Below are 21,709 nucleotides of genomic sequence, written 5' to 3' on the forward strand. Positions count from 1 at the left end.
ACTTTGACTGGGCCATTCTAACACAAGAATATGCTTTGATCTAAACCATTCCATTGTAGCTCTGGCTGTATGTTTAGGGTCATTGTCCTGCTGGATGGTTTTAACAGGTTTTCTTCTAAGATGGCCCTGTATTTGGCTCCATCCATTTTGCAATCAACTTTGACCAGCTCCCCTATCCCTGCTGCAGAAAAACATCACCACATGATGCTGCCACCACCATGTTTCAAGGTGGGGATGGTGTGTTCAGGGTGAGGTGCAGTGTTAATGTTTTCTGCCACGCACAGTGTTTTGCTTTTAGCCAAAAAGTGAAATTTTGGTCTTATCTGACCAGAACATCTTCTTCCACGTGTTTTCTGTGTCCCCCACATGGCTTCTCGCAAACGGGACTACTTATGGCTTTCTTTCAACTATGGCTTTCTTCTTGCCACTCTTCCATAAAGGCCAGATTTGTAGAGTGCACAACTGTGGACAGATTCTCCCACCTGAGCTGTGGAACTCTGCAGTTCCTCCAGAGTTGCCATGGGCCTCTTGGTTGCTTCTCTGATTAATGCTCTCCTGGCCAGGCCTGTCCGTTTAGGTGGAGAGCAATGTCTTGGTAGGTTTGCAGTTTGCAGTTGTGCCATACTCTTTCCATTTTCAGATGATGGATTGAACAGTGCTCTGTGAGATGTTCAAAGCTTGGGATATATATATGTAGCAGCCATAACCTGTTGCAGGGCGGCCTGAATGGGCTTACCGATTACCCTCTCCTGGCCAGTTCTTCCATGTCTAGGGGTTCCCAGGGTTGATACCCAATGACTTGTACACTGACACAGATAAAGTCCTTTCAAAAGGTTTTATTTTGCCGTAGAACTCTCACAAAACACAATCTCTTTGGGAACAGAGGGCACAGGGGGAAGAACTCGGGTACCTTGAACTGCAGGTTTTAACAAAGTCTCTATTTCCACCCAGAGAGTAGCCACTCACAGCTGGGTACTTCAAGGCTGAACAGGCCTCTAGCCAGAGGTCATGGCAGTCAGCACAGTGACTCAAACTTGAACAATCAACTGAAGATGAACAGGAACCTTTTTCTGACTGTACCTGGAACGTTTCCCACTTCCTCTGAGGTACTGGAAAAGTGTGGACTCGTCAATGTCCTTCCCAACTCAGTAACCAGGCACTTCTCAGGATGCCACTCGTTAGCCCTCCTCCGAAGAGTCCTCCCCCGGTCACTTGCACGAGCTGTGGTACCCCTCCAAGCTGAGAGCACACCCAGACACTCTAAATCCTCCCTTAGTTACAGCGCCTAGGACCGGCAGGTTCCGAGACTCGGGAACAGACGGATCCCTACCCCAGACCAGTCGGGTCTAACAGGGGCCACTGACAGGAACATGCTGCTGGATGTCAAACACCCCGGGACCCCTCACGGGCTACCCCGGTCCTGGAACCAGACCAGACTACACGGGTCTCTTGAACAACTCCGGAACCCCGAACACGTGACCCACACGTACCCCCTCCCAGACTCCTCAGCGGGCCCGGCACTCCCGCTGATTGGTTCCGAGAGGGCCGTACCAAAACATCCAACCAGGCCTGGTTCTCGCCTGTCATGTGCACTGCACTGTTCAAATGACCAGGCAGAACATCAATCATGGCCTGGCCAGACTGGTGTTAAGTCTTACCTATTAATCCTCAGTACTGTAAGGTCCCGAGGCAAAAACGAAATTTACAAAGCGTGTGACATTTGGTCCCAAATATCATCCACTACACATATATATATTTTATTAACCTAACCCTGCTTTAAACTTCTCAACAACTTAATCCTTGGCCTTCATGATGCTGTTTGTTCACTAAGGTTCTCTTAACACAGTGGTCATCAACCCTGTCCTCAGGGCCCACTAACAGGCCAGGCTTTATGTATTACCTTGGGGAAATGCAGACTAGAATACGGCAATCACTGAGCAGCAGATGATATCACCTGTGATGTATTTCAGTTATCTTACAAACTTGGCCTGTTAGTGGGCCCTGAGGACAGGGTTGATGACCGCTGCTCTAACAAACCTCCTGAGGTCTTCACAGAACAGCTGTATTTATACTGAGATTAAATTACCAGGTGGACTCTATTTACTAATTAGGTGACTTCTGAAGGCAATTGGTTCCACTAGATTTTAGTTAGGGGTATCAGAGTAAAGGGGGCTGAATACAAATGCCACACCACACTTTTCACATATTTATTTGTAAAAAAAAAAAAGTTTGAAAACCATTTATAATTTTTCTTCTACTTTACAATTATGTATCACGTTGTGTTGGTCTAGCACATAAAATCCCAATAAAATACATTTTAAATTTTTGGTTGTAATATGACAAAATGTGGAAAATTTCAAGGGGTATGAATACCGGTTTAAAGCACTGAAGTATAAGGACCTCCCAGGACCTCCTGCTCTCTAGCTCCCTTGTTACCTCCTCCCATGCTCGCCTTCAAGACTTCTCCAGAGCCTCTCCCATCCTCTGGAACTCCCTGCCTCAGTCCTCTGATCAGCCCCTATCCTGTCCACCTTTAGGAGATCCCTGGAAACTCATTTATTCAGGGAAGCCTATCCCACACCCACCTAACTGTCCCCGAGCCACCCCCCCCCCCCCCATAAAATCATTCTCTGCAGCTATTTACTTTTGTACCAACCCCTCCCTTTTAGAATGTAAGCTCTACGAACAGGGCCCTCCCATACCTTTTTTATTAAACTATACTGTAATTGTGTTGCCCCCCCCCCCCCCCCCATACATTGTAAAGAGCTGCGTAAACTGTTGTCGCTATATAAATCGTGTATTATAATAATAATGCGGCCTCATACACATGGACCTTTAGCCGCTCCTGCCTAAATCCACTTGGGGAACTGCATGTGCCGCGTACAAGAGAATGGCTGTACACAGCTGTTCTGGTAAACGCAGATTACGCTCCTGGATCAACATTTACCAGCGTGTACGGCGTTTCTCCCCAACCACAACGCTTTCTCATTTGGGGGAAAACGCTGATATAGAAGCAATTGGCGTTTACCTGAGCACAGCCACATGTAGCTAATTACTTGAATTGACAGCTGTATGCAGCGCATGCGGCTGCTCAGGGTCACGAAAGCGAGTATTTTACGCTTTAGGACGCAGGATCTGGTAAATGTTCGTGTGAATGAAGGTCGATATCATTTATTTTTGGTGCTGGTTTCTCAAATTCCTAACACTGCGCATTGCTTCAATGCTTTTTTGTCTATTTTACTGGAAGTATTGCATTGTTTTCCTTTATTTTGAAAACTGTTTTACTGATTGTCTTTTTATATAAAAATATTTATGTCTTGTCTGGACAAAAAAAAAAAGAGAAGAATCTGAAACCACAGAGCCTCCCACAGAGCTCCGCAGGAGGATTTTGCCAGAAGGGGGCAAACGCTGCATACTTAGGAGATTCGCTCTCTAATATGGAAATCCATGTTTCTTGTGAATCAAGAGAGCGAAGATCTGTCTGGAAAAAAAGTTTCCCCCTCTTTAAACTGGAATTTGCTTTCCAAGAAAATACATTTGGCATATTGATTTAAATTTGTGGCATTAGACATAAGAAAGTAGTCTAATGCCGCGTACACACAATCGGAATTACGTCGGAAAAATCGCTGATGGTTTTCCCGGTGGAATTCAGCTCAAGTTGTCTTGCCTACACACGGTCACACCAAATTCCGATCGTTTATAACGCAGTGACGTACACCACATACGACGGGACTAGAAAAAGGAAGTTCAATAGCTTCTGTCTCGTAGTTGAATCTGAGCATGCGTGATTTTTGGCGTGTCGGAATTGCATACACACGATCGGAATTTTTCGATACAAAGTTTTTCCGTCTGCAAAATTGAGAACATGCTATCAATTTTTGGGTGTCGGAAATTCGGACAGATAAATTCCGATGGAGCATACACACGGTCGCATTTTCCGATGAAAAGCTCTCATCTGTCTTTTTCTGTCCGGAATTCCGATCGTGTGTACGCGGCATAAGGCTCGGTTCACACTGCTGTGACTTGGGTCTGACTTTGACACGACTTCAATGCCACAGAGTAGAAAAGTCCTATCAAAGTCACATCAAAGTCTTACTCCAAAGTTGTACTAAAAATCGCACGACTTTGGAGTCTGCTTAGTGTGAATCAAGCCTTAATCATGATTAGGTTGCTGGAAATTTTTTTTTTGAATTTTTATTTTTATTTTTGCTTAAACGCATGTTTCGATTGTCTGTGTATGCATGTTTTATGATTGCAGAAGTGATAGGAAACGCAGCTGAGCAACTTTGTCCCCAGCCGTCTAAGGCTGGCTATAGACAGGATCTTGGCCGGCTCAGCAGATATATAATGGCTCAGTGGGAGTGATTCTCCCGTCAATGTCTTCGGTTCGGTACACACCTATCATCATTTATTTTTTTATTTTTTTATTTTTATTTTTTTGTGCTTTTTGCAGAAAAGCACTACAGTTCAATTAACATTTCCTATGGGACACGTTCACGTCTATTATTATTATACAGGATTTATATAGCGGCAACAGTTGACGTAGCTCTTTACAACTTGAGGGTAGACAGTACAAATACAATACACTTTAACCACTTGCCGACCGCCGCACGCCGATGTACGTCGGCAGAATGGCACGGGCAGGCATAAGCACATACATGTACGTCCTTTGCCTCCCGCGGGTCGGGGGCCCGATCGGGCCCCCGCCCGGTGCCTGCGGCGGTCGGTTTTCGTTCGGGAGCGATCCCGGACGAGGGGACGGCCATTCATTCATGGCCACCCCCTCGCGATCGCTCCCGACGAATGGAAATCCCCGGTGACATCACTTCCTCTCCTGTAATGTAAACACAGGAGAGGAAGTGATGTATTCTCTCCTCCGTGTCGGTATTTTTCGTTCCGACACGGAGGAGAGCGGATCAGTGAGTTGCACCAACACATCCCACACACAGTAGAACATGCCAGGCACACTCACACCCCCCCTTTACCCCCCGATCACCCCCCCAATTACCCCTGCCCCCCAGTCACAGTGACACCAATGTCATTTTTTTTTTTTTTTTTTTTTTTTTGCATTGGTGTCATTTGTGACTGTAATAACTGTTAGGGCAGTTAGGGTTAGCCCCCTTTAGTTCTAATGTACCCCCCTAACCCCCCCAATAAAGGTTTAACCCCGTGATCACCCCCCGTCGCCAGTGTCACTAAGGCTGGGTTCACATTGCAGCGGTTTATGAGAACGAATGTGATTCGCACCGCACTGCAGTGCAAATCACATCCGATCTCTGTGCGATTCGAGTTCAGCCATTCGCCGCACCCGCCGCACCCGCCACACCCGCCGCACCCGCCGCAAATTCGCACGGGACCCTTTTTTTGGCCCGCAGCAGAATCGGATCGCATGGGTGTTCACACCATGCGATCCGAGTTTGCAGATCGCACTGCGATATGCGAACTGATCTGGGGGTGTCAGTAACATTTCACTGACACTCCCAGCAGTTCGCATAGGGCAGTGTGAACTGCCGCCGGGAGGCATGCGATGCGGGAACCCGCCGCGGATTCGCGGCGTTTCCGCATCGCTCCAGTGTGAACCCAGCCTAATAAGCGATCATTTTTCTGATCGCCGTATTAGTGTCACAGGTGACGCTAGTTAGGCAGGTAGGTATTTAGGTTCGCCGCAGCTTTTTATAGCGCTAGGGACCCCCATATACTACCGCATAAAGCCCCCTGATTGCCCCCTAGTTAACCCTTTCACCAGTGATCACCATATAACTGTTACAGGTGACGCTGGTTGGTTAGTTATTTTTTTATAGTTTCAGGGTACCCGCCATTTATTACCTAATAAAGGTTTAACCCCCTGATCACCCGGCAGGTGTCATTTGTGACTAATAACTGTTAGGGCAGTTAGGGTTAGCCCCCTTTAGTTCTAAGGTACCCCCCTAACCCCCCCAATAAAGGTTTAACCCCGTGATCACCCCCCGTCGCCAGTGTCACTAAGGCTGGGTTCACATTGCAGCGGTTTATGAGAACGGATGTGATTCGCACCGCACTGCAGTGCAAATCACATCCGATCTCTGTGCGATTCGAGTTCAGCTATACAGATAGTATGGCTGAATTCGTGTCGCACCCGCCGCACCCGCCGCAAACTCGCACGGGACCCTTTTTTTGGTCCGCAGCAGAATCGGATCGCATGGGTGTTCACACCATGCGATCCAAGTTTGCAGATCGCACTGCGATATGCGAACTGATCTGGGGGTGTCATTAACATTTCACTGACACTCCCAGCAGTTCGCATAGGGCAGTGTGAACTGCCGCCGGGAGGCATGCGATGCGGGAACCCGCCGCGCATTCGTGGCGTTCCCGCATCGCTCCAGTGTGAACCCAGCCTAATAAGCGATCGTTTTTCTGATCGCTGTATTAGTGTCACAGGTGACGCTAGTTAGGCAGGTAGGTATTTAGGTTCGCCGCAGCTTTTTATAGCGCCAGGGACCCCCATATACTACCGCATAAAGCCCCCTGATTGCCCCCTAGTTAACCCTTTCACCAGTGATCACCATATAACTGTTACAGGTGACGCTGGTTGGTTAGTTATTTTTTTATAGTTTCAGGGCACCCGCCATTTATTACCTAGTCTCACTAGTGTACCCCTAAATTTAGGGGTGTCTACTTTCCAAAATGGGGTCATTTGGGGGGGGGTTTGTGCCATCTTGGCATTTTATGGCCTTCAAAACTGTAACGCCCTTAGAAAGCCTGAAGGGGGTGCTTGGTTTTCGGGGCCCCGTACGCGGCTAGGCTCCCAAAAAGTCCCACATATGTGGTATCCCCGTACTCAGGAAAAGCAGCAGAATTTATTTTGGGGTGTCATTTCACATATGCCCATGGCATGCGTGAGCAATATATCATTTAGTGACAACTTTGTGAAAAAAAAAAAAAAGTTTGTAATTTTCCCGCAACTTGTGGCAAAATATAAAATATTCCATGGACTCAACATGCCTCTCAGCAAATAGCTTGGGGTGTCTACTTTCTAAAATGGGGTCATTTGTGGGGGTTTTGTGCCATCTTGGCATTTTATGGCCTTCAAAACTGTAATAGGTAGTGAGGAGTGAAGTCAAATATTTACGCCCTTAGAAAACCTGAAGGCGGTTCTTGGTTTTCGGGGGCCCCGTACGCGGCTAGGCTCCCAAAAAGTCCCACATATGCGGTATCCCCGTACTCAGGAGAAGCAGCAGAATTTATTTTGGGGTGTCATTTCACATATGCCCATAGCATGTGTGAGCAATATATCATTTAGTGACAACTTTGTGAAAAAAAAATAAAAAAAAATTAAAGTTTGTAATTTTCCCGCAACTTGTGGCAAAATATAAAATATTCCATGGACTCAAAATGCCTCTCAGCAAATAGCTTGGGGTGTCTACTTTCTAAAATGGGGTCATTTGTGGGGGTTTTGTGCCATCTTGGCATTTTATGGCCTTCAAAACTGTAATAGGTAGTGAGAAGTGAAATCAAAAATTTACGCCCTTAGAAAGCCTGAAGGCGGTGCTTGGTTTTCGGGGCCCCGTACGCGGCTAGGCTCCCAAAAAGTCCCACATATGTGGTATCCCCGTACTCAGGAGAAGCAGCAGAATTTATTTTGGGGTGTCATTTCACATATGCCCATGGCATGCATGAGCAATATATCATTTAGTGACAACTTTGTGAAAAAAAAAAAAAAAAAAAAAAGTTTGTAATTTTCCCGCAACTTGTGGCAAAATATAAAATATTCCATGGACTCAACATGCCTCTCAGCAAATAGCTTGGGGTGTCTACTTTCTAAAATGGGGTCATTTGTGGGGGTTTTGTGCCATCTTGGCATTTTATGGCCTTCAAAACTGTAATAGGTAGTGAGGCGTGAAATCAAAAATTTACGCCCTTAGAAAGCCTGAAGGCGGTGCTTGGTTTTCGGGGCCCTGTACGCGGCTAGGCTCCCAAAAAGTCCCACATATGTGGTATCCCCGTACTCAGGAGAAGCAGCAGAATTTATTTTGGGGTGTCATTTCACATACGCCCATAGCATGTGTGAGCAATATATCATTTAGTGACAACTTTGTGTAAAAAAAAAAAAAAAATTTTTTTTTTGTCATTATTCAATCGCTTGAGGCAAAAAAATAAAATATTCAATGGGCTCAACATGCCTCTTATCAATTTCCTTAGGGGGTCTACTTTCCAAAATGGGGTCATTTGGGGGGGTTTTGTACTGCCCTGTCATTTTAGCACCTCAAGAAATGAGATAGGCAGTCGTAAACTAAAAGCTGCGTAAATTCCAGAAAACGTACCTTAGTTTGTAGATGTGACAACTTTTGCGCAAACCAATAAATATACAATTATTGACTTTTTTTTTACCAAAGACATGTGGCTGAATACATTTTGGCCTAAATGTATGACTAAAATTGAGTTTATTGGATTTTTCTAATAACAAAAAGTAGAAAATATCATTTTTTTTCAAAATTTGCGGTCTTTTTACGTTTATATCGCAAAAAATAAAAATCGCAGAGGCAATCAAATACCATCAAAAGAAAGCTCTATTTGTGGGAAGAAAAGGACGCAAATTTTGTTTGGGTACAACATTGCATGACCGCGCAATTACCAGTTAAAGCAGCGCAGTGCCAAAGTGTAAAAAGACCTCTGGTCATTTACCAGCAAAATGGTCCGGTCTGAAAGTGGTTAATATATTAGAAAAGCATTGAACGAGGTCTTAGGATAACACTACATGCAGGATGTTTTAACCTCTTTCTCCTTCATTGTATGGGGGCTGTTTAGAAGTATTCATTTGCCACTCTGAGATTCTGCGATAGCTTCTGTGGATGGATTGATGACTTCAGTACAAATAATGGATTTTCTTTCTCCTCCTTGTGCTTGCAGGCATGTGGGCTCACTCCCTCACTGTTCAAGATTACCAGGATCTGATAGACAGAGGATGGAGAAGGTACATTGATTGGGTGATGTCTTCTTCATCAATCTTTGCTCAGTTCCTTTAAAGTTGTATTCAATATTCTTCCTGGATAATTACATCTTCCAGTGTTCTGCTTTTTATGTAGGTATCTGTACATCAGGGTCTGCGCTTCCTACCCATCCCACTTCCTGTCTGAGAATACTCCCTAATCTTGTGTTTATGACAAGGATATACTTGGCAGCTTCTCTGTGGTGATACATGACCGCCCGATGGCTCCCCATCTCTCAGGGGATAATTAAAGCAGGCCTGCGTTGTTCATTTTCTGGCCATGTGTTGAACATATTACACAAACATTGACGGGTTTCTTTTTCCCATTGAGGTCAGGGAGGATGTGTGCGCTTATTTCTAGAACGTGATCGTGAAACAAGCAGAAGAGTAAGAACTATTCTGTCGTTTTCAGAAAGGGTTTTTCACAATAAATCACTTTGCAGAGTATAAGTGACAATGGGTCAAAGCTTCCATTGAGATGAGTCCTAAATGGCCTGATAGTTTAAGCTTGTAATTAGAAAATGTTTTTTGAAAAGTGGGTATCACATTAGAATGTTAGTTTTAGCAAGAAAAAAACAAATGGAAATGAGACTGCTGGGTGCACTAATGTTTTTTTTTTTTAAATCCCTAATACTTTGGATGTTGTACCCCTTCCTTACTGACAGCCCCTAGCCTTTTGGTATACGATGTACATTTGTAAATAAATCTTACATGTGTATGGACAATTTATTTTTTATTTTTTGTGCAGGATCTTGCTAGCAGCAAGGTCCTGTGTAATTGCAATGCCCATCTGAATGCTCTTTCATGTTGTGTTCTTTAGAAAGCAGCCACAGAGTAGATAAGCCTGTCCCCTACCAGAATGCTGCAGAGTGGGACATTTGCATTGGTTTCTCTGTAGAGGTCCAATCCCCTTCCCCTCTTGAGTCAGAGCTTTCCAATCAGCATGGAGCAAGAGCTTTGCAGATAGCAGAGATCTAGCTCAGACTCACAATGATTAGGTCAGAAAGACCACTCATTCTATACAGAGCAAGGGTCCTTCTCTAAAGCTTGCCTAAGGTTTTCCAGGGATCTGCTTCAACAGGGTGACAATGCTGTTAATTGTGCAGTGAAGTCGTATAACAGCCTTGACACCCTGTACACAGAGTAGTTTTACATGGACATCTTGTTTTAAATGGACTTTATAACTAAAGGCAAAACCTTTTTTTTTTTTTTTTTTTCTTTGGGTAGAGTGGAGAGGGATGGAAACATCTGTCAGGTATTAAACGCTCTCTGTGCCCCCGTTAGGAAGCTTCACCCTCTCAACATGTCATCTTTACTGTTATTGAAAGTGAAAATCACAAATTTTGGGTTCTCCCCAGAACAGGAATACAGGGGTGTAGCAAAACGTCCGATGCTCCGCTTGAGTGCTTTCATCATGTAACGCTTCCTCCAGTCTGAATATAGATATTAAAAACCGCTGACAACCAATAACTAGGCAGTACTCGTTTTGGTTGCTCAACATAAACTATTTATTGAAACACAGGTACACAGAGATATTTAAATTTCTCATTAGTAGACTGTCCAATCAGCAGGGAGAACTGTTGGAGGAATCCTCCCCACACAGCTAATCTACATACACATCCCATAATACCCAAGGCAGTCAGACACAATAGAACAGTGGAATGCAGCCATACCCCAAACGACCCAGCAAGGTGTCCCCAACAGTATGAGACCAAAAAAAATATATATATATTATAACATTCCAGTGTGGTTGTACAGTGAGTCAGATTAGTACAGATCAGACTGGGGTTCTTGGTCACCCTGTGCCCCTAATAGACACAGGGTAACTTAGACATAGAAGGTGCATGGGGAGCTGAAGCAAGGGATTCTGGGTTTCACGGGTCCCCCGCCCAAAGTGACTCACGTCACACGGGGATATCTTTCACTAGTTCTGGCGACCCTGGTGATCACTTTGGAGGAATTTCCTCTCGCTTTGTTGTGGTTATGGGACAGGAAGTGAAGAGAAATCCTCCCAATGGGACGAAGATGGCAAAAGAAACCTGATGGATTATAGTGGTGGGGATATACGCTTACTCTATATAAAAAAGTTTATCTATAGTTTTACTTTGAGTTAAAAGCAAACAGATGAAAACCCAACTCCCAATTTAAATGTTTAAGCAGTTATAGCAACAGTTAGAAACTATATGAATGAAAGTTAATCATTGTAAGCACCCGTGGCAGTTTATTTTTATTTTCTTCTTCTAACCCCTGTAATTGTGACATTTGCTGGCCAGCTTGGTCTGCATGCAAATTCATCTAAATGAGGAATTCGTATATCGAATACTATAATTTCAGATATACAGTGTTACTATAAGTGTTACTAAACCCACAACAGTAAAATCAGTCTGTAGATGCAGAATAGCATGCTTGTTATACTCGCTGTGGAACCTAAGGGGTTAATCCTGTACATTGTGTAAAAAGGCTGTTTGATCCTGTCTTCTCTGATCCTCTCCTAGTGTTTTATTTTTTTTCTTGGAAGGGTGCATGTGATCAGCGCAGGGCCAGTCAGCACTGTCTAAACCTAGGGTCAGGGTCCTGCAGCCTCATAGGACAGTCAAGTGTAGTAGGAGTAGAAAGAAAACTCCTCCTACAAGCTTTAACCAGACACTAATAGAAGACATGACACTGCTATATACTGCTGATGAGAAAAGGTATTTAGCAGTTTATATTTACTAAAAATAATTGCATTTACTTGTTGTGTACTGTGGGAGACCAGATGTAGTGCATGCAGAGTCCAGGGTTTAGTAACACTTTAACACCTTAAAGGGGTTGTAAAGGTAAATGTTTTTTTCACCTTAATGCATTCTAGGCATTAAGGTGAAAAAACATCTGACAGTGCCTGCACCCCCAGCCCCCCCGTTTTTACTTACGTCACCCCTCGAAAGTCCCGCGCTCGTCCCCCGACGTCCTTTCCACCGTTCAGCCTGGCCGCTGATTGGCTGGAGTGGATGGATGGAAACCAGCGCAGCCATTGGCTCGCGCTGCTGTCAATCACATCCACTGACGCGGACCGCTGGGGGGGCGGGGCCGAGTGATATAGCGAGCAGCTATAGCCGCCGGCTGTATCAGGGGAGCGCGCCCGCAGGTGCTTCTCACCATGCGAGGGAGCTCGCATGAACGTGAGAAGCACCTGCAGGAGGAAGCCGAGACAGCCGCCGAGCGACCCCAGAAGAGCAAGTTCGGAGCCACTCTGTGCAAAACGAGCTGCACAGTGGCGGCAAGTATAACATGTTTGTTATTTAAAAAAAAATAATCACTTTACAATCCCAAAGGACGAATTCGCACTATACAGCACACAAATTGCAGAAAAGCTAGAGCAATTCACTGCCCTGGCTGCGGTAGGCTGCAGTGTGATGTGCAATTTGGCCTGGTGCATCGCGCTTAAATGCAGCATGTCTGGGCTTCATTATAGTGTGAATGGGACACAGAGGAAACCATTGTTCCTGTGTCCCTGCGGTAACAGGCTTTTTATAATGCATGAAATGTCTGTCACCACATTTATTATGAATTGGCCCTTACAGTTACCAGAATACAACACTTTTCTTTATAACAGTCCTTTAAAATGTAGAACGGACCTGTTACAGCCTGTTACAGTTGGAAAATATGGTACCTGTGTCCATTACCCAAAAAAAGGGGGTGAATCCTCATTCCCCTTTAAGAGGTGATCCTATGATTGAATACTTGCCGGATAGACCGCAAAATACCGTCACTATTAAGGATCACAGAGCATACCATAATCTAAAAATTGAAACTTTATTCAAAATAAAAATGCATCAAAGTCATAAATATACAAAAATGTATCATCATAATGAAAACTAGAATCATCGCCTTTTCCCTTGTATTAAAATACAAATGTTGTTGGCGTTCCTATCGTGGACGTCCAAAGGTGGAGGGCAGCAGTGCCCACAGCACAGATTTCCCACAGCATATTTCCGTTTTCCAAGGGGCACTTGGTGATGATAGAATGTCCACGTCATGGTTTCCAAATAAGTATTGTATTCCCGTCACTAAATATAGTTGTTTGTCAGCCTTATCTTCTGCCCGCAGTCATTTACTTTCTTGTTTACTTTGGTTGTTTATGGAATGTTTTTGTTAACAAATAAAGGAAATGGATTTGTTTAGCTGCATTCTTTTGTATCTGATCACAGAGCTTTGTATAACTTTATTTTAGGAGTGGAAAGTATGTGTACAAGCCTTTGATGAATGAGACCTGCTGTCCTCAGTACACCATCAGGTATTTTTTTTTTTTTTTGATTTTTTTTTTTTTTTAACCAATTCCCTTCCATTTATATGTCATTACAGCCATTATACGCAGAATGTTTGTAGATTTGTTTGTAGGATTCAGGCTGAGAATTTGAGCAAGGCATCCACACAAGCTTTTCTTGGGTCACCTTAAATATATATTCCCTGTGTTCTGGCTCAGCTTGGTGCATTTGAGAAACTCCCAAGGGAGCCAAACTAGACAACATGTATAACCCCAATTCCAAAATAATTGGGATGTTGTGTAAAATCTACATTAAAAAAACAGAAATGATTTGCAAATCTTAGAAACCCATATTTTATTCACAATAGAAAAGATATGAGCCCTTGTACACATGGTTGGAGATTCCGACGGAATGTGTCCTATCGGACCGTTTTGTCGGATAATCCGACTGTGTGTGGACTCCATCGGACTGTCCGACGGACCAAGTTTTCCAACTTGTCCGTAAAATTTTCCGTCAAAATGCTCCGATCGGACATACTCCGATCATATGTAGCCTACTCCGACGGACAAAGTGCCACGCATGCTCAGATCAAATTCCTAGACCAAAGCTATTGGCTACTAGCCTGAACGTAGTCCCGTCGTAACGAAATAACGTCATCACGTTATGTACAATCGGATTTTCCGACAACTTTGTCCAACCGTGTGTATGCAACAGTTTCGGACAAAAAACGTCGGACAAAATCCAACGGATTTGGTTGTCAGAATGTCCGACCGTGTGTACAAGGGCTTGGACTGAGAAAATGTACCATTTAAAAAAAAAAAAAGCCATTTTGAAATTGATGTCAGCAACACGTTTCAAAATCGTTTGGACAGGGCAGCAAAAAGCTGGCAAAGTAAGTGATCGAAACAAGGAAGAGCTGGAAGAATAATTCAGAACTAATTCCGTTCATTGGCAACTTGTCAGCAACATGAGTGGGTATAAAAAGAGCATTTTTGGGAGTCTCAGAAGTAAAGGTGGGTAGAGGTTCACCAATGTGTAAAAATCTGTATCTAAAAATTGTTGAACAGTTTGCAGAATAATGTTTATATCCTCGTCTACAGTACATAATATTGTCCAAAAGTTTCTGAGAATCTGGAGAAATCTCCTTCTAAGGGATAAGTCCCAAATGCATTATTGGATGCTTCAGGTCCTCAGATGGCACTGCATTAAAAACAGGCATGACTCTGTGATGGACCTCACTGCATGGGCAGAGTAATGCTTACAAAAATTCTGGTCTGTGAACGCAGTTTGCCTTGCCGTCTAAATGCAAGTTAAAGCTCTAGCATGCAAAGACTAAGCCATATGTGATCATGATCCAGAAATGCCGCCATCTTCTCTGAGCCAAAACTCATTAAAAATGGTCTGGTGCAAAGTGGAAAACTTTCTGCGGTCAGATAAATTGAAAGTTGACATTCTTTTTGGCATCCATGGGTGCTGAGTCTTCCGGATTAGAGAGGAGTGGAGACTTCCGGTTTATCAGTTCTCAGTTCAAAAGCCAACATCTCTGATGATATTGGGATGTATTAGTTCATATGGAATGATTAGCTTTTATATCTGGAAAGACACTATCAATGCTGAAGATGTATCCAGGGTTTAGAGCACCGTATGCTTCCGTCCAGACGTCTATTTCAGGGAAGGCCTTGCATACTTGAGCAGGACAATGCTAAACCTCACACTGCATCTATTACCACAGCATGGCTCCGTAATAGAAGTCTGGGTTCTTAACTAGCCTGTTAGCAGTCCAGACCATTCACAAACTGAACATATTTGGTGCATCTTTTAAATGAGAAATAAGACAAGGACTGTTGCGCAATTAGAATCCTATATCGGCCAAGAATGGGACAACATTCCTCTCTCAAAACTCCAGCAACTGCTCTCCTCAGTTCCCAAATGTTTACAGGGTGCTGTTAAAAGAGGGGATGCTACACCGTGGTGAACATGACCCCGTCCCAACTTTTTTGAGACATGTTGCTGCCATTAATTTCAAAATTACCTTATTTTTTTCATAAAATGGCACATTTTCGGAGTTGAAATATTTGATATGCATTCTATTTTCTATTGTGAATAAAATATAGATTTATGAGATTTGCAGATCATTTCGTTCTGTTTTTATGTAGATTTTACACAGTGTCCTAACTTCTTTGGAATTGGAGTTGTATACAAATATCCATAAAATCTTAGCTGGATTGTACAAAAGCTTCTTTTTTTTTTTTTTTTATACATGTAGCACCATAGACTTTAAGTATGTTTAGTGGAGTGTATCCTATTACTTGCAGGTGCCTTTTTCTGCACAAAATCCTCTGTTTTGTCCCCTTCACAGCTGGTGAATGCTGCCTTTATACAATCTTCTTGTACAACTTTTCTTTAGTTAACTTTTAACCATATAATATGAGGTCTAACTTGAACACTTTTTTTTTTTTTACTTGAATGCAAATAGGCATGTCCTTTCACTACATATTTGAAGTTAAATATAAAGGAAAATGAACAAGAAAGTTGTATAAGGTATGGCCAGCATAACAGCAGCTGCACTTAATCGGAAAATTTATATTACTTGCCCACCACCTCCTCTTAACCTCCATCATCATTCATAGGACTCTTCTTCAGACACTCCCATGGTGCATTGAAGTCTGTGAAATAAGGAGGAGGATATGGGGAGATGAATGATAGCATCTCCTCCGCCCATTCAGAGATCACATTGTTTACATCACTCTGATGTCTTTTACATGTATATTTATTATAATATTTAGAAAGTTATACATTCACTTTAACTACTTTTACAAGACTTCTCTTTTATGAGTAGTAGATGAACAAGCTACAGGAGAAAAGTGTTAAAAATATGAAATCTGTAGAAGATGTAACAAAAACTAAGGTAGTAAATGCATTTTTGTTGTGCTCAGAGGAGTTGCAAATGACTTATTATAGGGTGGAGAGATGTTGTTAGTGCTTCTGATTCATTATTATTTCTGAATATGAGGTGACGTACAAGTAACAAAGTTTAACCGCTTGCCGACCAGCTCACGCAGATATACTGCAGCAGGTCGGCTCTTCTTCACGAACTGATGTACGTGGGAACGTGCCCACGGGTCCCGCAGACTTGATGTCAGCTGGTGACCCGCGATCACTGTGTACAGAGGCAGTTCCCCGTTCTGCCTATGTAAACAAGGCGATTCCCCGTTCTGCCTAATGACATGTCAGAGATCTTCTGTTCCCAGTGATCGGGAACAGCGGCCTCTCTCATGTCCATTCCTCCTTACAGTTAGAACACACCCAGGGAACACGCATAACCACTTGATCGCCCCTAGTGTTAAGCCCTTTCCTGCTAGTGTAATTTTTTCCATTGCATTTTTATAGCATTTTAAAAAATTTTTTTTACAAATATCTGAAAAAAGTGTGACGCGCATTTGTATTCAGCCCCCTTTACTCTGATACCCCTAACTAAAATCTGGTGGAACCAATTGCCTTCAGAAGTCACCTAATGATTAAACGGAGTCCACCTGTGTGTGATTTAATCTCTCTATAACTGCAGCTGTTCTGTGAAGCCCTCGGAGGTTTGTTAGAGAACCTTAGTGAGCAAACAGCATCATGAAGGCCAAGGAACACACCAGGTCAGGGATAAAGTTGTGGAAAAGTTTAAAGCAGGGTTAGGTTATATAAAAATATACCAAGCTTTAAACATCTTACAGAGCAATGTTCAATCCATCATCTGAAAATGGAAAGAGTATGGCACAACTGTAAACCTACCAAGACATGGCTGCCCACCTAAACTGACAGGCCGGGCAAGGGGCAATCAAAGAAGCAGCCAAGAGGCCCATTTTAACTCTGGAGGAGCTGCAGCGAGCCACAGCTCAGTTTGGAGAATCTGTCCACAGGACAACTATTAGTCGTACACTCCACAAATCTGGCCTTTATGGAAGAGTGGCAAGAGGAAAGCCATTGTTGAAATAAATGGCATAAGAAGTCCCATTTGGAGTTTGTGAGAAGCCATGTAGGGGACACAGCAAATGTGTGGAGGAAGGTGCTCTGATCACATGAGACCAAAATCCAACTTTTTGTCTAAAAGCAAAATGCTGTGTGGCAGAAAACGAACACTGCACATCACCCTGAACACTCCATCCCCACTGTGAAACATGTTGGTGATAGCATCATGTTATGGGGATGCTTTTCTTTAGCAGGGACAGGGAAGCTGGTCAGAGTTGATGGGAAGATGGATAGAGCCACATACAGGTCAATCTTCGAAAAAAACCTGTTAGAGTCGGCAAAAGATTTGAGACTGGGCCAGAGGTTCACCTTCCAGAAGGACAATTGCCCTAAACATACAGTCAAAGCTACAATGGAATGGTTTAAATCAAAGCATATTCATGTGTTAGACTAGCTTAGTCAAATTCCAGACCTAAATCTAATTGAGAATCTGTGGCAAGACTTGAAAATTGCTGTTCAGACACTTTCCATTTAATCTGACAGAGCTTGAGCTATTTTGCAAAGAAGAATGGGCAAAAATGTCACTCTCTAGATGTGCAAAGCTGACAGAGACATCCCCCAAAAAGACTTGCCGCGAAAGGAGGTTCTACAAAGTATTGACTCAGAGGGGAGCTGAATACAAATGTACCCCACACTTTTTTCAGATGTTTGTAAAAAATGTTGAAAACCATTTTATCATTTTCCTTTTCAGAATTATGTGGCACTAAGTGTTGGTCTATCACATAAAATCCCAATAAAATAAATTTGTGCCTTTTTGGTTGTAACATGACAAAATGTGGAAAATTTCAAGGTGTGTGAATACTTTTTCAAGGCACTGAAACCCCAAAATATATATATTTTTTGATAAGGGTTGGAGGGCAGCTTAGATAATACCATTTTTTTTTTTTTTACTTTTTTTTTGAGAAATTAAACATTTATCTTTAGCACTTTCTTTCTAGATTATGTGCTACAGATTTCCATCCCAATAAATCGCACAAGAAAGTCCTCAAAAAAATGCAGAAGTTTCTTCAGACTGGGGAAGTATCTCGCTCTACAAATGATGGTGAGAACATCAGACTGTCACTGCATTTATTATAAGCTTTAAATTGATGTAAAGTTTAAATATTTCATAATGGCAATGCAGAACAAAAGATTAATTTAGGGTTTGTTCACACCATACATGCATGAAAACTGATGGGAAAACCATGAGTCTACATCAGTTGTCATGCGCATCTCAGTGAGTTTTTATGCATGTTGACATCAGTTTTCGTGTGCCCTGTTTACACCAATGCTGAGTTCAGGTCAGTTTTTTTTCTGTGCAGAGAACTGCAAACATGTTGCAGATTCGCGCACAGAGAAAAATTTCCACATTGTGGTGTGAACAGGGAACATAGAGAACCATTGTTTTCTTTAAAGCCTGGTTCAGACCTATGCATTTTTTAGTACGTTTTCAGTTTTGCAGAAACAGACTACAGTCCATTTACCATGGTTTCCTATGGATGTAGTTCACATCTGTGCATTTTTTTGGAAAGGGCCAAGGTTTTTTTTTTCTAGTTTTGGTTCTATAGACTTCAATGATTTAAAGATGTTTACTGAAAAAAAAGTAAAATGCACCTGCAATATGCAAACTACAACTTGCACAAGTGTGAATCAGGCCTAAGCCTTACAGAACGCGTACAGAAAAACTAACGTCTCTGCACCATGGTGTGAATAAGGCCTAAGGCTTGATTCACACCTATGCATTTTTAGTGCTTCTTGCATTTTGCAGATTTGCACTACAGAACGTGTTCCATAGGAAACCATGATAAATGGACTGTAGTGCAAATCTGCAAAATGCAAAAAGCACTAAATCTGCATAGGTGTGAATCCAGCCTTAGATGTACTAAACTATCTATTCATTGTTCAAGTATCGGTTTAAACCCGTTAATTGAATTGGGTATATTAAACTGTATTCTTCCGAGAAGCTATTCAGGAGTAGCTGCAAACAAAGACTCTTATGCCGCGTACACACGAATGAACTCTGACGGTCTTTCCAACGGAGTTCCGCTGAAACGGACTTGCCTACACACGGTCACACCAAAGTCTGTTTGTTTAGAACGCAATGACGTATGACCAGACTAGAAAAGGAAGTTCAATAGCCAGTAGCCAATAGCTGCCCTTGCGTCGTAATTGGTCTGTCGAAATAGCATACAGACGAACGGTTTTCTCAATAGGAATTGATTCAGTCTGAAAGATTTAAAACATGTTCTATTTCTAGGTCTGTTTGAATTTAAAAAAAAAAAAAGTCAGATGAAGCCCACACACGATCAAAATATCAGATTAAATTATTCCGTCTGACCTTTTCTGCTGGAAAGTCCGGGCATGTGTACGCGGCATTAGGCCTCATTCACACCATGCGCAGAGACCTCAGTTTTTCTGCATGCGTTCTGCAAGGGCACGTTCTACCCTATTCACACCACAACACTGGCATCCCATGCAGATTTCTTTCTGCACAGAAATCTGCAATGTGTATATGAACAGGGCACATAAAAGACACGCATGAAGACTGATGTCAATGTGCATACACAACTCACTGAAACGTGCATGACACCTGATGTAAACCTGTGTCTCTGCAAGTGAAATCTGCACAGTTTTCCCATCGGTTTTTATCCACGTGTGGTGTGAACAAGGTCTTAAGCTTTTTTTGCAGTGGGCTACTAGAGCTGTGTTAAACTGAAAAATCTATAATGTGAACCCCCCCACCAGAAAAGTGCCCTTTTTCCCCTGCGCAGGGTAAAGTTAATTGGTTACTTTCCCTGCACAGTAGTACCTTTTCCTGCTTCTACACTGCTTTGTTTGGCTACCAGGACCAGGGAAAGAGAGCCCTGTGCAAGTGCATCAGAGCGCGTGGTCATTTCTGAACAAACATGGGTTACTAGAAGACACGGGAGTGTAAAGCCAGCATATAGTTAGTTATCAGGAGATGTGAGAAACACTTTTTAGAGCCTAACTTCATATTCTAGTGAACGTTAAATAGTTGGTTTGGATCAAGCTGGTCCAAACAAACTATTTCCTTCATTAACAACATGCAGCGGCTGTCAGCACTGTATGAACTGTATGTATATTCAGCTGCACACATAGCCTTGTGTTCTGGCAGTGGGACGTGGACTTTCCTCCCAGAACAAAAGTGTCAGGCCGAGTGCTGCTCCGCCATTCCCAAAAAGCTTTGTAATTTCTGAATAAATCCAAAGCTTCCTCTGGCTGAAGTAAAGATTGTGACATCATTCTTCCACCTCAGCCAATCAGGGGAAGCCTTGTATTCATTCAGAAATGACAAAGCTTTTTGTGAGTGGCGGAGCAGCACTCAGCCTGACTTGATTTTATTGCTGGGAGCAGGATGGGAAGTCCCTGCTGGCAGAACACAGCACTGTATACTGTATGTAGTTGAACACTGACAGCTGTGTGCTTGGTCCAAGCAAATGATTTAAAGCGGAGGTCCACCCTATAATGGACCTTCCGCTCATCGGATTCCTCCCCCCCTCCGGCGCCAAAATTGGCACCTTTCAGGGGGGAGGGGGGTGCAGTTACCTGGATAATCCAGGTAACTGCACCCACTTCCGAGCTAGCTCTCTGCGGAAAGGGGCGTACATTACGCCCCTTTCCGCAAGTGCCCGCCCCCTTCCCCAAGTGCCCCGCTGCCTGCTGGGAAACACACAGATCCCAGAGGCAGCGGGGACCGTCCTCATTGCGCAGCGCGGCTCGTGCATGCGCAGTAGGGAACCGGGAAATGAAGCCGAAAGGCTCCATTTCCTGATTCCCATACCCAAGATGGCGGCGGCAGCACTCGAGTGTCGATCTAGAGATCGGCTTCGGGTGCCGACATCGCGGGCGCGCTGGACAGGTAAGTGTCACTATTTTAAAAGTCAGCAGCTGCAGTATTTGTAGCTGCTGACTTTAAAAAAAAAAAAAAATGCCGAGTCCCGGCGGACTAGTTCACCAAAACATGGAGTTATGTGTTATTATTTCAAGGGGAAGGCACAGATTAATTTTAAAGCTGAAGTTTAATCTGCTTCTTTTTTACTCTCCTTGGATGTGCCCATTCCTTTTCCTATTAGCATGCCAGTGAAATGGTTACTCCAGACCTTTCTGTTTTTATTGCATATCCTATTTTAGACCCAATGACCTCAGCACTGGGTCTCTTTGTTTCTTTATGCAATGTGGGCAGATCTTGGCTGATAGGAGGGACTGGCAAGGTGTTGTACATTGCTTCCTGAAAACAGGAGGATATGGTAATGCCCATATGTGATGCTGAGCTTCCATGATTAAAAAATCTGAAATCTTTAACAGGGACTGGCCAGGCAGGCTGATTGTACCCAACTCAATCTATCAATCAACTTGGGTACAACCAGCATGTCAGATTCTTAACATGCGACATGCTATAGCCGCTAGCAGTAATCTTTGTACTCTACGGCAATGATGGCTCCCCGACGGCAGAACAAAATGACTCAGTGGGAGGGATTCACCC

At 43.3% G+C, this 21,709-nt stretch overlaps 1 protein-coding gene across 6 annotated transcripts in view; it reads left to right on the plus strand.

The window, feature by feature from the left end:
- ATE1 (arginyltransferase 1) overlaps positions 1–21,709 on the plus strand; it is a 144,342-nt gene that overhangs the window by 12,527 nt on the left and 110,106 nt on the right. For 4 of the 6 annotated variants that reach the window (XM_077455375.1, XM_077455373.1, XM_077455374.1 and 1 more), the window contains exons 2-4: positions 8,887–8,950; positions 13,176–13,238; positions 18,165–18,268. In XM_077455375.1, coding sequence (XP_077311501.1) covers positions 8,887–8,950; positions 13,176–13,238; positions 18,165–18,268 — 231 coding nt within the window. Of the gene's footprint in view, positions 1–8,886; positions 9,059–13,175; positions 13,239–18,164; positions 18,269–21,709 lie in introns of all 6 variants that reach the window. The other 2 variants (XM_077455377.1, XM_077455378.1) reach the window with 2 other exon arrangements.

Source organism: Lithobates pipiens, unplaced genomic scaffold (assembly GCF_037356315.1).
Source record: "Lithobates pipiens isolate NorthernLeopardFrog02 unplaced genomic scaffold, aLitPip1_a1.2 Scaffold_25, whole genome shotgun sequence".
Taxonomy (NCBI): Eukaryota; Metazoa; Chordata; class Amphibia; order Anura; family Ranidae; genus Lithobates; species Lithobates pipiens.